Source organism: Dysidea avara, chromosome 8 (genome assembly GCF_963678975.1).
Source record: "Dysidea avara chromosome 8, odDysAvar1.4, whole genome shotgun sequence".
NCBI classification, from domain to species: Eukaryota; Metazoa; Porifera; class Demospongiae; order Dictyoceratida; family Dysideidae; genus Dysidea; species Dysidea avara.
This window is the reverse complement of record NC_089279.1, coordinates 31917463-31932850: the sequence shown is the minus strand read 5'-3', so window position 1 is coordinate 31932850 and position 15388 is coordinate 31917463. Positions and strand designations below refer to the sequence as shown.

The window sequence follows — 15388 nt, the reverse complement described above, 5'->3', positions numbered from 1 at the left end:
TACATAACATTTCAAATCAAGAATTGTTCGAAAAGTACCTCTGAAATCTATGCATAATGGAAGAAAGAAATGGTGCTGCACGTCCCAGCTACCAATTATCGTCTGAAAAGTAAAGTATCCATTACACTTCATTGTTGGCTATGTTCAACCTGTTACACAGCAGTATGAATCAAGAACTGTTTGAAAAGCACCTCTGCAATCAAATTAGCCACTATGAAAAATATGGACGATTCCCATTATGAAGGGAAGCCATCACGTGCTACCGCCAAATTGACACTTTGCTGTCAGCAAAGATGAATGGGACACAAAGGAGAATGGGACACAAAGGAGGACACTGGTAAGTCCAAGAAGAATGCATTGTATGTACTGCGGTATGCCAAAAGGCACCTTTCGGCTGAAGCAACGTCGAACAGTGAAAAAATCAAACCCATAACCTTAGCCGTTATCAAGTTATGCTTGTCTGAAGGCATCAGTCAGTCAGTCAGATACTTACTTAATTACTCAGTCAGTAGAAAATTCCATTAAATAAATTTTAAAATTCCTGTTAAATGCATTTCAGAAAGCTTGTTCTGGCTTAGTTTTACCTAACCAATACTGCCTCATCGTTGTCAGAGAAAATTGAGGCTGGTTTTGGGTGATATTATTTCATGGGCCACACCTACTCCTTTGTGGTCCCTACTGTACTATCGTACTGTATGATGTATGTTGATTTACCAATAATATTTTGCAAATTTTATTACATCATGCATCTAATCAGATAACTCAATGACCATCCCGTTGATACCACTAATGTATAATTATGCAGAGAAGTGCTATTAAAAATTTTGTGATGATAGCTGTAAGTACACAAGAGCTATAGGGCTTAAAAGTAAGGAGTGTAGCTAATTGTATTGTTAAAAGAATTTGTTATAATTGGGAAGCCAATTAAGGGTTAAATATTCCTGTCTTTTTATCAATGGCTTTTATCAGGGTGTCTCATGATCTTTATTATGTAGTTTGGTTCCTAGCTTAACAGCAGAAAAAGCCAGCTAACATCTTTAAGGTGACCATGGGTTAACTGCATGGATCAATTTGGAACACCTTGTGTAGCTACTGTCATCTGGTGGCATATGAGTACATATGTCATAAATGTAATTCCAAAAATCTTTATAATAATTATTGTATCTAAACCAGGCTTTGCTTGCCAATATTGTTCATTTGTTTCATCTGTGCATTTGGTGCCTGCATGCATGCAAGCTGTTGTCTATTTCCTCAGCCCATATAGGACCAACTTGAAAGTTTCTCACTGCATGCATGCTTCCACATGTTGTTACTGGCAACAACCAAGGTGGATGACAGTTGCTGAGCAAGCTAGTAGGTAAACATTATTTAGTCCAAAGCTCTGTGTGTGTGTGTGTGTGCGTGTGCGTGTGTGTGTGTGTGTGTGTGTGTGCGTGTGTGTGTGTGTGTGTGTGTTAATGTGTTTGTGTGATCACTAAGTTAGTGCTATTCATCATTCAATACTCAATTAAAAGTTTAAAATTCTAAGGTTAAAAATATCTATATGCTAAATTTTTGCAACATAATTATATTCCTAAAGTTAATAATGATATTAGGGCTGGGCGGTATTGAAATTTTACTATCACGATATATAATGGGGAAAATATCATGATATTACTAATTATCACGATATTTTTTTTCATATTTTGACAGATGCTGTACTATGAAACTACACCTAGCTACACAAGTGATATAACCTGCAGCAACATGATGGATGTGCAAAATACATGTACATGGCATTAACCATTTATTGAACTATACATGGAGATATAGACATTAGCTAGACCTACAATTAAGCATGGAGAGGATGTGTCTTACACACCCAAGTGCATGACATAAATTCAAGAGCTCTACAGATTCCTATGCATGACTAAATGACTACTAACTATAGCAACAAAAGCTCATTCACCCATGCACATTTTATTAGCTATAATGCCACAATGTGCAGAAATATTCTTTCCTCAATAAAATTGCAAATTAATACATCCCTTAAGTAGCTACTTTCATATTCGCATGAATGCTCTATAAAGTTACTTGACTGCTCTATTAGAGTATATAGGTGACTGCTCTATTAGAGTATCTCGATCTTTCCTGGAGCTAAACAGCAGCACTATGTTTACAGTAGTTAGCTAATATGAATATTATTGAAGAACACCGCGATAATCACGATATCGCGATAATATCGTTTCCAAGAATTTTTGACGATACTGGTATTGTTACATCAGAATATCGCGGTTTTACGATATAACCGAGATACCACCCACCCCTAAATGATATCTATTTCAAAGTAAATCACAGTAAACTTGAATGCTATCCCACTAGGGGGCTTAAAGCCTGTGATTACTGTTGTGTAAGGATAATCAATTCAATAAAAGATACAAGCATATGATCACAAAACAATATGGTTTTAAACCCAAAATATATATAATATTGTTATCTAAGCAGGGCATGTCAGTTAAGAGTATATTAATCAGGTGGTGGTTCTGTCAGATCGTGATTCTGGTATATATTGAGGTTCTGGTCCTGTATATTCTAAATTAGCATAGCAAACAGCAGGTAGTTGAGTTTGTCTGTATGGTGGAGGATTATTGGAAGGAAGTGATGGTAACAACACTTGCTGGTCTGGTTGTTGAGTAGTACGGTTAGCATGTCTGTATGGTGGAGGATTATTGGAAGGAAGTGATGGTAACAACACTTGCTGGTCTGGTTGTTGAGTAGTACGGTTAGCATGTCTGTATGGTGGAGGGTTATTGGAAGGAAGTGATGGTAACAACACTTGCTGGTCTGGTTGTTGAGTAGTACGGTTAGCATGTCTGTATGGTGGAGGATTATTGGAAGGAAGTGATGGTAACAACACTTGCTGGTCTGGTTGTTGAGTAGTACGGTTAGCGTGGTTATGCCTCCAACAGATGATGCCAACAATTACTGAGGTGCCAATTAACACCAATGCAAAGAATCCACCAATGGTAATACCAGCAATAGCTACATCAGACAATCTGCTACCAGTTGGAGAATAATCTAGAACCAATTTACCACAATGATAAAAAAGCACCATATCACTACAAACATACAATAATATACTGACAGAAAGATTATCATTACTCGTATAAAACCACCACTGTGCCAATACCAGCTTGCTGTTTCAGTTCCAGTTCTGATCTGCATTACATACAGTATATACCAGTTCTGGAACCATAACAATGAATTGTTGCTCTGTTCCTATAAGAATAGTACTACTAGACAGATGCTAACAGCATTGTGGGGTGAGTCTAAGGAGTGACAGTTGGTTATGTTAATGGTCAAGTGCCAGTATTCAGGTATGCTGTCAGCAGAGACAATTATGATTTTTTTAAAAACCCCAGTGAAAATGTCAGGCAAACTAAAGCTTTCCCTGACATTGATACGCTGCTGCTTTACACATTCAGGGAATTTAATACGTCAATAGATTTACTTAAGCTTAGTATGCATAATGGTACACTCATTATTGTGTTTACAATTTACTTATACACTAAAAGACCTAATCAACCTTGGACTACTTCCTTGTATTTTAATCTGACATTTTGTCAGGCAGGTTCCATTGTGGTCGGCCATGCATGATATTTGCTTGACAAATGGCCTATGCCAGGCAGTAATAATTGACTCTGGCTGTCAGTATCATAGTCATATCATGCTTTGTTTTGCAGGTCAAACATGTACAGGCTGGCACGTTAGCTACAATCTGGGTCAGACAGCATAGCTGCAGTATATAGTGCATGCCATAATTTCATCAATGACATCTACCGCATGATATTGTTGTAGCTTGTAACTAGCTATATATCTGGCATAGTTTTAATGACACACAATAATAAAATATTATTATGGATTGATTGTGTTATATAGGAATCAAATGCTGGTTTGTTATGTGGCTGTTACATGATCTGGGAAGCTTTCAGAAAAAAGCTTAGTCTCTGGCACCATACCTCCAATAATGTACTAAGTTATGAGTGTTATGTAATTTGATTGTTCATATATCTGTAAGCAATTAGACAAAACAACTATCATTAAACTACTGTTACAAAGCTTAGATGCTATGATTGTGAAAGATGATATTGAAGAGTTGAAATCAATTACTGTATATCAAACACTAAAATAATTGGAAAAAACACTAAAACCCCCAGTTATTGTTTCCACTTCTCATTCTTCATTTATAGTGTTGCATCAATCTTTTGTATTAACATGTTGTACAGGATGGTAGTATAGTAGGGATCGCTGTGCCAAATCACACACAAAAGTCAGTCTCACTTATCATCCTTTACAGTATAATCAAACGTAAAAGTAATGTACCTCCAGAGTGACCCCAAACACTTCCACTGGTTTCTAATAATTTCTAATTTTTCCAATGAATTGGATTTTCTACTATGTAAACTGACTGACTGAATTTTTGAGCCATAGACTGTGGTTAAGTTATGCTTACTCCTCCTTTGTGTCCCATTCTTTCTCAACTATTTAATGGTGTATGTGGGTGTTGATTCATGCATATAGCTTCCTTGTACCAACTCAACAGAAATTGCCCATAATTTTATAATGAATGAATTGATTACAGAGTTGCTTCTCATACTGCTCTTCATTAGTAGCACTGTGAAGAATAAATGAAAACGTGATTGATAGTCAGCTTGGATGAAAAATTAGTTTTATGATATTTTTTGTAGAATTGTACTGATAATTGGATCGGTGATCGGTAGAAGCCGATAATTAGCTGTTTTTACCATAATCGGAAATCGGTTGTAATGGGCTGTGGCCAGCAGATTATTAGTCTATTCAGCTTCAGCAGCTGCAGTACCACTAGAGGACTGGTGTTAAGGGCGTCTGGATTCAGTGGAATGGAATGGTGGACTGGAATGGTGGAATGGACTGGAATGGTGGAATGGAATGGAATAGTGGAATGGAACGGTACTTAAGTAATTTCAATTAGTGGTCACCTCTTTAAAAAGACCACCTTCTAACAAAGACCACCTCTTTACAAAGACCACCTCTTTACAAAGACCATCTCTTTACAAAGACCATTTAATATCTGAATTGTTGTTTAGAGCCCTATAAGACAGTCTTATTGATGAATTGTGTGCCACATGTTACGTCCCCTAGAAAAGCCAGTGATATATGATTATGATGCAATACAGTAATAGCTATATACCCCGTACAAAAGCAGTTTGGCTATACAAAAAAATATGTCCATGAAACTAAAAGCAGCTGGCAACTAAAGGAGCTAATATCTAGAAATGAATGTCAATATATACTGGCAACTAAGTATAATTTACAATAACCTTGGTCCTTTATCATTGACTTGTGCAGTCTGACTGTATTAATTCCCTGTAAATCCAATTGGCTAGTAAATTGGTACTTTTCTCAATAGACTGGTGTAGTAGAGGAGAAAAAGGCAGCTAATTCTAAGTCCTTGAAATTAGGTTAGGTAATCCTAAGGCTGCAGCACATGTTGCTGTCATGACCTTCTGTGCTGGTCACTGTAAAGTGTTAATAATAATAAATTATTAGCCAATTAGAGTTACAGGGAATTAATTAGGAATGCAGCATGAGTGAATGATAAAGGACCAAAATTTTTATAAATTATAGCAAGTTATTTGTCAGTATTTCTTGGCCTCACCCAAAGAATAACTCCTTTAGTTGTCAGTTACTTTTAGTTTGATGGGAACGTCACTTTTATACAGCTAAACTGCGTTTGCATGGGGTATATTGCTGTTACAGTATTACATATCAGATGCCACTCTGATTTTTCTAGGCATGTGGCACACAACTGATCAATAAGACCTTTCTATGGGGATACACTCTAAAACAACAAGATAGCAGCATTTTAAACATTAAAGTAGAACGGTTTTTATAAAGAGGTGGTCTTTGTTAGAAGGTGGTCTTTATAAAGAGGTGACCAAAAATTGAAATTACCAAAGTACCGTTCCATTCCACCATTCCATTCCAGTCCACCATTCCAGTCCATTCCACCATTCCATTCCACTGAATCCAGATGCCCTGGTGCCAAAGGCTCTGGTATGTACTTGGGTAATTTGTTTATGTATTGTGGTAACCACAAAGATAAACAGTGATAGTTCAGGCCCTAGCCCACTTGTCTGACTAGCAACTTTGATTGAGATAAGTGTATAATTTTCACAGAATTGGCTTACAAGCTCTACGTTTAATGGAGTGTGCACAAGTATAATTGTAGAGACCTACAATTGGATATCGGTTAACTATCGGTAAAACAAGGTAGAAATATATCAGATATCGGTTTTCCCTAAAAAGTGGGAATCGGTACAACTCTAATTTTTGGTGCCAATCTTTCCTTAGAAATTTGAAATAAAATGTAATGGAACAAAATTATATTTCCCTCATGGTATATACACCCACAGTTATGCATACACCTGTACTTAATCCCTACTTCAGTCATAATATATTCATAGGATTTTTGGTGACTGGTTTCTGGTCAGGAGCATGGCTAGCCTTTTGTTGAAGATAGTAACTGCATGCTGAGCATAACTGCCTTCCACTTACTATATACATAAAAATCCTTATTTATAGCTACATAGCTTGCTATACTGCTTTTCTAATACTGTGACCACTTTATTAGAGTGATTTACTGCTCTATTAGAGTATCTCAAACTGAACGTCTTGTGCTTTTGCAAACCAATGCAAATTTGTAAAATACACTTTTAACTGCTTGAACACACTTGACCAGTTTCTGGAGACTTCTGCCCCTGATATTACTGACAAGCTATACAGTTGTAGTAGAAAGTAAACATTCCCTGGTATAGCTGTAGCCTCCCTTGTCATTATTTTTATTTCAACAGTCGCTATTTAATTATATTTAAAAAGTTCTAATTTTCCTTGTACTTACTTTTATTGATACATTCTGTATGATTATAGTTTTAGTTCCATGATATGCTTGATAATCCCTTGATAATTCGTTTATATTCCAGTTTTAGTTCTGTTTTGAAGAAATCAAAATTAGCTATTATAATCTACCTTGTTCCAGTTCTATATAGAACTGGAACTGGAACAAAGTTGCTAGTACTTTAGTTTCAGTACTGACAGGATAACTCTATATCTTACATAGCTTGATGTATGCGCCACATTTATTGGCCATAGAGATGCAATGATTATTAAGCATTATGATAGTGCTACAGTATTGATACATTACAAAGCAATATTCTTAGTTGGGGGCATCATTTGAATCTACAATTTTGAAACAAAAAATAACAAATCCTAACACAGACATTGTGCTACTTACTATCACAAATCACCCCTACATCTTCATAATGGGAGCAATCATTGTTACCAAATCCACCATGGTAACAATCGATTAATTGAGTCTCATATCCTTCACACTGTAAATAATCCAACCATATTGGTCCTTTTCCTCTTCCAAAGGGGACAGATGTGGTCACTCTTACAAAGGAATATCCAAGTTGGCGACAGGCAACAGTTCCTTCACTTTTACTCCAGCTATCATGAATATTACACATGGTTCCCCACTCTTTATTATAACACACTTCCACACGGCCTTCATAAACATTAGTACCATTAACAAGACGAATATCACCCTCAGTACAACCTATAAAAATCACATTATTGTAGCTCAATGTTTCTCATAGCAGACCTGTTTCAAGGCAAGCTACGCCAGCATCTTCAGAATGTGAACAATCATTATTTCCCCAGCCATTGTGTCTACACTCAGACAAGTAACGGTCTCCAGTAGTACACTGTACATCATCCAACCAAATGGGGATTGATGAGCTTCCACTTCCAAAGTAGCCATATGTATAAGCCCTGTGAGCCTTACCAAATCCAAGTTGATAGCATATAACACTGGAAAATATAATTAGAAAATGGTATAGTAGCTAGGAGATAGTATAATTATGCAAACAGAATATCATCTAATATGCGACCATCCTACTTAGTTTGCACTGTTTCTAGATTCCTTTTATTGCCTCATACAGTACAATCTACAGCATAAAAGGAATGGATTACCAATTTATGTATAGTCCATTATTTCACCAATGTGTTTTATTAGAAAATGCTTTGGTGCAAACTATCATGGGTTCTTGCTGAGACAATTACATGTGTCACATTCAGCAATTACATACTTGGCATCCACCATATCCCAGTTATCATCACAAACTGTTCCCCATCGTCCATTGTAGTATACTTCCACACGACCTTCAAATTGGCTACCACCATTTGTTAGACGAACTGGGGCTCTGGTCGTTGCTAACAGCATAAATCCATGCAACAAACACACCACAGTGTTATGTACACCATACCAAACAATATAAGTAATTATCATTAGTATCATAAGAATTTATTAAAACAATCATTCTGTAATACAGACCTCAGAAAGGGCAGTACATTTTACTTGCATGTGTATAGTGTTTTGCATAACTATTATACTGTAGTGGGTGCAAAATTACTGATAAGTTTGCATTGGCATCTAACAAATGAAGGAATATGCAATAATGTATGTACATAGCTTGATCTCAACTTTAATTTACTATATACTCATCATATATAGCTGACACAAGAAGTTTTGCTGGATAACCAAACAAACTTATATTAAGTGGAATTATAAATTAGGAATCTTACTAGCTAGCTAGTAGAGATCATTAATTCCAATAAAAGTCCTTACTTATAACATCACAACATTATTTTCTATATAGCAGTTTTCTTTTGTAGGAAAGATGCATGAGATATATATAAATCACGCCGTGATTGATTTACCTGTTTATGGGGAGAACTAAAAAGTAGTTATGAATGCTTTATTGAGCACCCATATAGCTTACATACTTCTGGACTTTACAATAATCCAGGCATTATCAAGCTCTTGTAATGCTGGAAACACCATTATATCGAGGTACTGTATAGAGGGAAACTTAGGCAAGGGAAAGCTTTGGAAAATTTGGCAGTTTGCTACAAATTCGCCAAAGTTTAACCCCAAAATTACTTGTAGCACCTTATGCAGACTAGCATCTCCAAAGTTTATTTCACTAAATGCAATTTAGCTTGCTATTTGCCAAGTTACCCCTGCCAAAGTTTCCCTCTATATGGTACAACTGCTGATACTACTAGATCACAAAGATTACCCATGCACCAATACATTAGAACATTTACAACTGAAATGTATGACAGTATTTGAGCTTTAGCTTTTAGGGTGGTACATGACTAGTTTATTTATAATTAATAGTGGATACACACCAGTATAAGCAAAAATACTTTCTGGTCCATTACTGAAGCCTAATCTACACAGCTAGTTACTGGACAAAGGATTCCAATTTATGATGACTGACAATGGCCTCTATGGCTATACTTGATGTAAGTACAATGTGTTTCACAGAAACTAGTACATGTACAATCTTAATGTATCAGCTGTTGTAGCTGAATACTGGTGTATTTGGCATTACAAAAGCTAGATTAAGCCAGGATTATTGTTAAGAGGCTGTTCCAACCCAGTCTGTAAGTCCATTCTGCATGTTACATTATGCTGTGTCTATCAGAATACTCAAAAATAAATGACTTGCAAGATTCTTGCAAGACTTATAGGGACATCTCTGTGCAACACTCTTGCAGTGCATATAGCATGCATGTACTTAAGATTTTTGCCTCATATTACAAAGTGACATTTTCCATGCAAGAATCTAGCAGGAATGACCTTGTGAGTCTTGCAACTACTTTTTCATGGGTACAGTCAGTATAGTGTAGTTTTGAAAGTTCCTAGGGCTGAAACTATATAGTGAGCTGAAACATACTTTAAATAAAACATGTAAAGGACTTGGAAGTTATGCAGACGGGATCCAATCAATAAAAAGTGGTGAAACAAGATGAATGATGGTAGCACAGCATAGCTCTGTGAGAAAATCCCTACATAGACATGTTACAGCAATCATTTTGTTCAATGCCAAAAAAGAGATTTCACACTGAGCTGTGCTGTAATACCATCATTCATTCCTTTTATCGCTTGGATTCCTACTTCATTTTTAAATTAATGCTTTACCATATTATTTCATTTTTTGTTATAGCATACAGTTATACAACGTTGACTGTTCTATTAGGGTGGTTGCTGTATTAGAGTATAATAGTATGAAGTTAGCCTCCCGTGACCACTATTCCATTTTCACTGTACATACTATTATAAATAGAGCTAAATCAATAAGGGGTCATGTTCTAGTAAACAGACTGTTGTCCACGGTGGAAAATGGCAAGCCTACAACCAATCTAATTACAAAACCTCAACTGTTAGAATGGTGTTGCAAAAATTACGAATGACTTACATTTTTTTCTTGCATGATGTGCATGTGCTACTCATGGTGTTATCAAAAGTTATATAAATCCATGATGTTAGGGCACCTGAAACAACACAAGCTTGTAGTCTTTGCTGTTAACTATAGATTTATGCTTGTCTGAAGGTATCAGTAAATCAGTCAGTAGAAAACCACTAAGACAAAATTAGGAATTAGGGATCATAAAAATAAAAATAATGAAACAAGGAAGGTCGCTTATATGCCTGCAGATATAGATATGCTAGTGAACATCTAATTCCTACTTCAGTCTATATAGCCTGAGTTTGTTTACTTTTTTTGCAGCTAATTATGACTGATGAACCTGTATATACCACATTCACCAGACATATCATAAAATTATAAGTGTGCATTTGAAAGCACTCCTTAAAATATCAATTACTGAAAAGTTAAATGGTCACTACACTTCATTTTCAGCCAGTTTCACAGCATTGCAAATAAATAACAGTACTATAATATAATAACTGCTTCCACATGATCCCTCCCCTTTCTATTGGTAGAACATGTAGTGAGTATTAGTACAACAACTTTATGTGAGAAAAATCCCTACTTTATCATTGGCCTCACATGTTGAAGATGTATTATTCCGCATAGTCGTATTTTACTATTATCATATTTCATTACTGTTTAGTGCAAGGATTCCCACTTCATTGGTTGTAAAATTTAATATGACAAAAATACAAATCGTAGAGATGGGATGATATATCAATAGGCTGCCATATCGCAATACTTAAAACAGTGATACAGGTACTGATGTGATTCTGGATCTGGCTGTAGTACATCAATGACTTAAGTACACACAGTAGAGTACATAGACATAATTATTACATACATAACTATGAAATTTGAAATGCAGATGCTAGTTTACAACCAAATTATTGAGTTAGCATTGCCATGGAATTAGAAAAGAGAAGATCTGCACTCTGTACATCACTGCAATACATCACTGTATTAGGGCAATATATTGAAACTTTTGAATCTTGTATCATCCCATCTCTAACAAATCCAAACATCACATCACTACTTCACATCACATCACATTGCTATATCACATCACATCACATCACATCACATCACATCACATCACTACTTACAATCACAAACCAACCCTACATCTTCAGAATGTGAACAGTCATTGTTTCCCCAGCCATTGTGTCTACACTCAGACAAGTAACGGTCTCCTGCAGTACACTGTACATCATCCAACCAAATGGGCATTGTTGAACTTCCACTTCCAAAGTAGCCACCTGTATAAGCCCTACGAGCCTTACCAAATCCAAGTTGATAGCATACAACACTGGCAAATATAATAGAGAAGATGGTATAGTAGCTAGGAGATAGTATAATTATGCAAACAGAACACCATCTGATATGTGACCATACTACGTAGTTTGCACCATTTCTGAAATTATTTTTATTGCCTCATAGGTACTACAGTCTACAGTGTAAAAGAAATGGGTTACCATAGTATAGCCTACTATGGTGATTAGTTTTGGAATTACAGTGCTAAAAAATCAAAGAAATAACATTTGCACAGTAACTATATTGATGACAAGCAAAAGTTGCTTAAATTTGTAGCCATAAATTGTGTGTACATAATTGCTCTATATATTTGGGACTTGGCTCAAACTGTTCACTATGAGTTACCAAATGCATTGAAGTATAGTTTTAACCGTGTATTTATCTAAACATGCATACAAGGCTGAACTCTAAAGGTATTGCAAATCCAAAGAATGGAAGGCAACAATGTTTACATGCACTCCATCATAAATAAATAATCAAAAGTATATACCACCAATACCCTTTTGGCTAGAGAAACCATACAAAGTTATTTTAGTTCTCCAAACAGGTGAACAAGATGTTGAGTAAAGGTTCAACTTTACTTTACTGTGTACCATTGAAATTAAAGTTGTGGAAACCTTTTCTATATAGCACATTTTATTTCACCCATTATTTAATTTTCCAATGTGTTTTATCAGAAATAGGTTTTGTTGAAAATTATGGGTTTTTGCTGAGTGTCACATTTAGCAGTTACATACTTGGCATCCACCATATCCCAGTTATCATCACAAACTGTTCCCCATTGTCCACTGTAGTATACTTCAACACGACCTTCAAATTGGTTATCACCATTTGTTAGACGAACTGGGGCTCTCACTGCTTTGGCCTTAGCTAGCAGCATGAATCCATACAATAAACACACCACAGTGTTACATGCAATAAACACACCACAGTGTTACATGCAATAAACACACCACAGTGTTACAGTCTATGTTTACATACACATTAAAGGTTTAAAACAACATAAGGAAACTATCATTACTATAATATATGAGCTTAGTAATTCTGCATGCAGGTTCCAGAAAAAATTTTAATGTGTACAGTGGGTAATGGGTACAAATAATGTAGATAAGTTTGGCTGTATCCAATACATGTATATGCAATAATTGTATGTAGCTTGATCTCAATCTTTATTTGCAGATTTTTAAATGATACACATTTTTAAATGTTGTCACAAACAATTTTGTTGCACAACCAAACAAACTTATAGTTTTAAAATATAATCTAGCATTAAAAGTAGTGAAGCAATAAAATGATGGCAGCTGGTATATTGGCATATTACCACAGTCTTTCAATACCAAAAGTTTAACAAGGGAAATTTTGTTAAATTAGACAATTCAGAATTTTGACGAGCAAAATTTTGATGAATTGCTGTAGCAAATCATCAATTTCATTAAATTTTCCCTGTTTAACTTTTGTGATATACGGTACCAAAGTAAGGATTTTTCCACATAGGCTAACTACAGTACTTGTTTCAATACATTTTATTGCTGGAACCCTATTTGATTTTTATTATCTTTTTAATTGTTAACTTTTTCATACTTAGCCATGATATGCACGTGTGGCTGTGACTGCTTTATTAGAGTACCTTTATCTTGCTTCTGAGCTATACAAAATAGATTAAAGAGGCATGGTTCAATGCCATGTCTTGCTTACTACTGATTGCAACTATAGATGGTCATCGGCATGTTCTGTGTTGTATGCAGTCATTTTTGCAGCTATGTACATGCATTTATGTACTACCTCTAAAGTACTTCAAATAGTTTTGTGGCATCTAACTATCATCCTCAAAGGAAAGTGTTATGGAGAATTGATACATTGGTATGGTTTGAGAAGAAAACAACTATGTAAATGTAATCATTCAGTATAAATGATTTTCAGTGGAGCCCTACACATGTACATGCATAGCTACAAATGTGACTGGGCCTGCAAAATTAGGGCATTTGGGCTAATGATTTTTGCTACTTTTTCAAACTTTCATCACCCATAGCGTTTTGTATTATTACACTATGGCAATGCAATTTGCAGTTCTTAGTAAGCATGTTATTTGCTGTATGATGCAAGTTACAGAATGCAAATATTCTGTTCCAGTACTGAGATATGATATGACCTGTAGCGTGACAGGATGTAGTTTGTGCCCACATTCCCTGTTTTCACAGGCTCAGTCACAAATATACACATAAAACAAAAAATATATATAAATTAACAAGAGCTAATTTCATACAACACAAAAGCAAACAAAAAAGAAAAACTACAACATCAAAATAAAACAAAAACAAAGCATCAAAAGTCAAGGAAATGATTTTATATGACAGCAACTCTGTACCACTTAATGATACCTGGTTCCTTGATAAAACTTATTTTACTATGTAAATGACAATGAAAGGAATGACAAAGTGCAGTAACCAGACACTCATCAGAACCAGAAAGGCACATGTCACCTGTGAGTTTGTTATTGTGGTGTGAAATGATGGCCATGCGCATGCACTGTTTCGTTTTGGCCTCTAGCCTTGTGGCTATTGTACTGTATTCAGGCATGCAGGCTTTTTAGGTTCTTGCAGCTTAAAATTCAATATCCAGCCACCTGTAAGTGTTTTTAATGCTATAATTGATGATAGATGGACTAGAATACTCTGTAAAGGTGATTTTCATTGCATATGATATTCTTATGATGGTTTTTTGAGACAGAATTTTGGATGATGCAATGTTGGCAAAAGCATTTATGTAGAAATTACACAATAAAAGCAACACAATGCATGTTGCAAACAAAGATTAAAATGAAAACACAAACATCAAAATGAAACAACAAACATTGAAATGAAACAACAAACATCAAATAAAAATCAAACAAGCATCAAAATTAAAGGATGTACTCAAATGTTTCCTGTAGTACGTAACATAATCCTCCACACAAAGGTAGCTAAGGCAGATTCATGAAAGTAAAAGAAACTGTAAACCGGCAAAACAACTAATTATGGAGCAGCCAAGAATGAATGTTAATTAATTATATAGCAAACAAAGTTTTTACATTACATCTTTATCATTGTATCATGCTCTATATTCATTCATTCTTTATGCCAGTCTTAAATTGTGACAACATCCAGTATCGAAATTAATTTGCATACATGAATAAATTATTTACCCGTACAATTATTTTCTTGAAGTGCATTCATAATAATTATGATGATGTCAATTGTGTCCAGGTTATTAATATATAATAAGAATAGCATTACATGTTCTTCTGATATGAAATAAAAATATAATGTGAAGGGTTTTCACTGTCTTTTGAAGTACATGGAAAGACACATGCCTGCTCTTTGCTCCCATCAGAACTAGGGTATGTGGGAGCATAAAATTTGGCTACTTTTCAACATTTCTATGCCATCATGCTTTTTCCAGGCACTATTAATTGATTATACAGTAATAATTATTCCTTTTTAGTGCAGACATATGATCCGTTATATGACAGCGTGTAGTTAGTGCCCACATTCCCAGTTCGCACATATGATCTAAGTTTGGATAACCAGCTGCAGGTAACTATGTATGCACATATGTACGTACATGTAGTAAGCAAGTAGCTATCCACAAGCTTTGTTAGTCCAGACTTGAAATCAGTATTTTTAGCTATGAACCGTCAAACCAAACATTGAACAATTTCATTTACATTAAACAGG

General features: G+C 35.3%; 1 protein-coding gene across 1 annotated transcript in view; it reads right to left on the bottom strand.

The window, feature by feature from the left end:
- Positions 1–2435: 2435 nt before the first annotated feature.
- Positions 2436–15388, bottom strand: part of LOC136262746 (neurotrypsin-like) — a 37977-nt gene continuing 25024 nt past the window's right edge. Inside the window, exons 2-7 of the mRNA XM_066057139.1 lie at positions 12413–12545; positions 11468–11670; positions 8169–8292; positions 7682–7890; positions 7313–7636; positions 2436–3057 (exon numbers count right to left, since the gene is read on the bottom strand). Of these exons, the coding sequence (XP_065913211.1) occupies positions 2510–3057; positions 7313–7636; positions 7682–7890; positions 8169–8292; positions 11468–11670; positions 12413–12545 (1541 nt within the window). The 3' untranslated portion in view covers positions 2436–2509. The remainder of the gene's footprint in view (positions 3058–7312; positions 7637–7681; positions 7891–8168; positions 8293–11467; positions 11671–12412; positions 12546–15388) is intronic.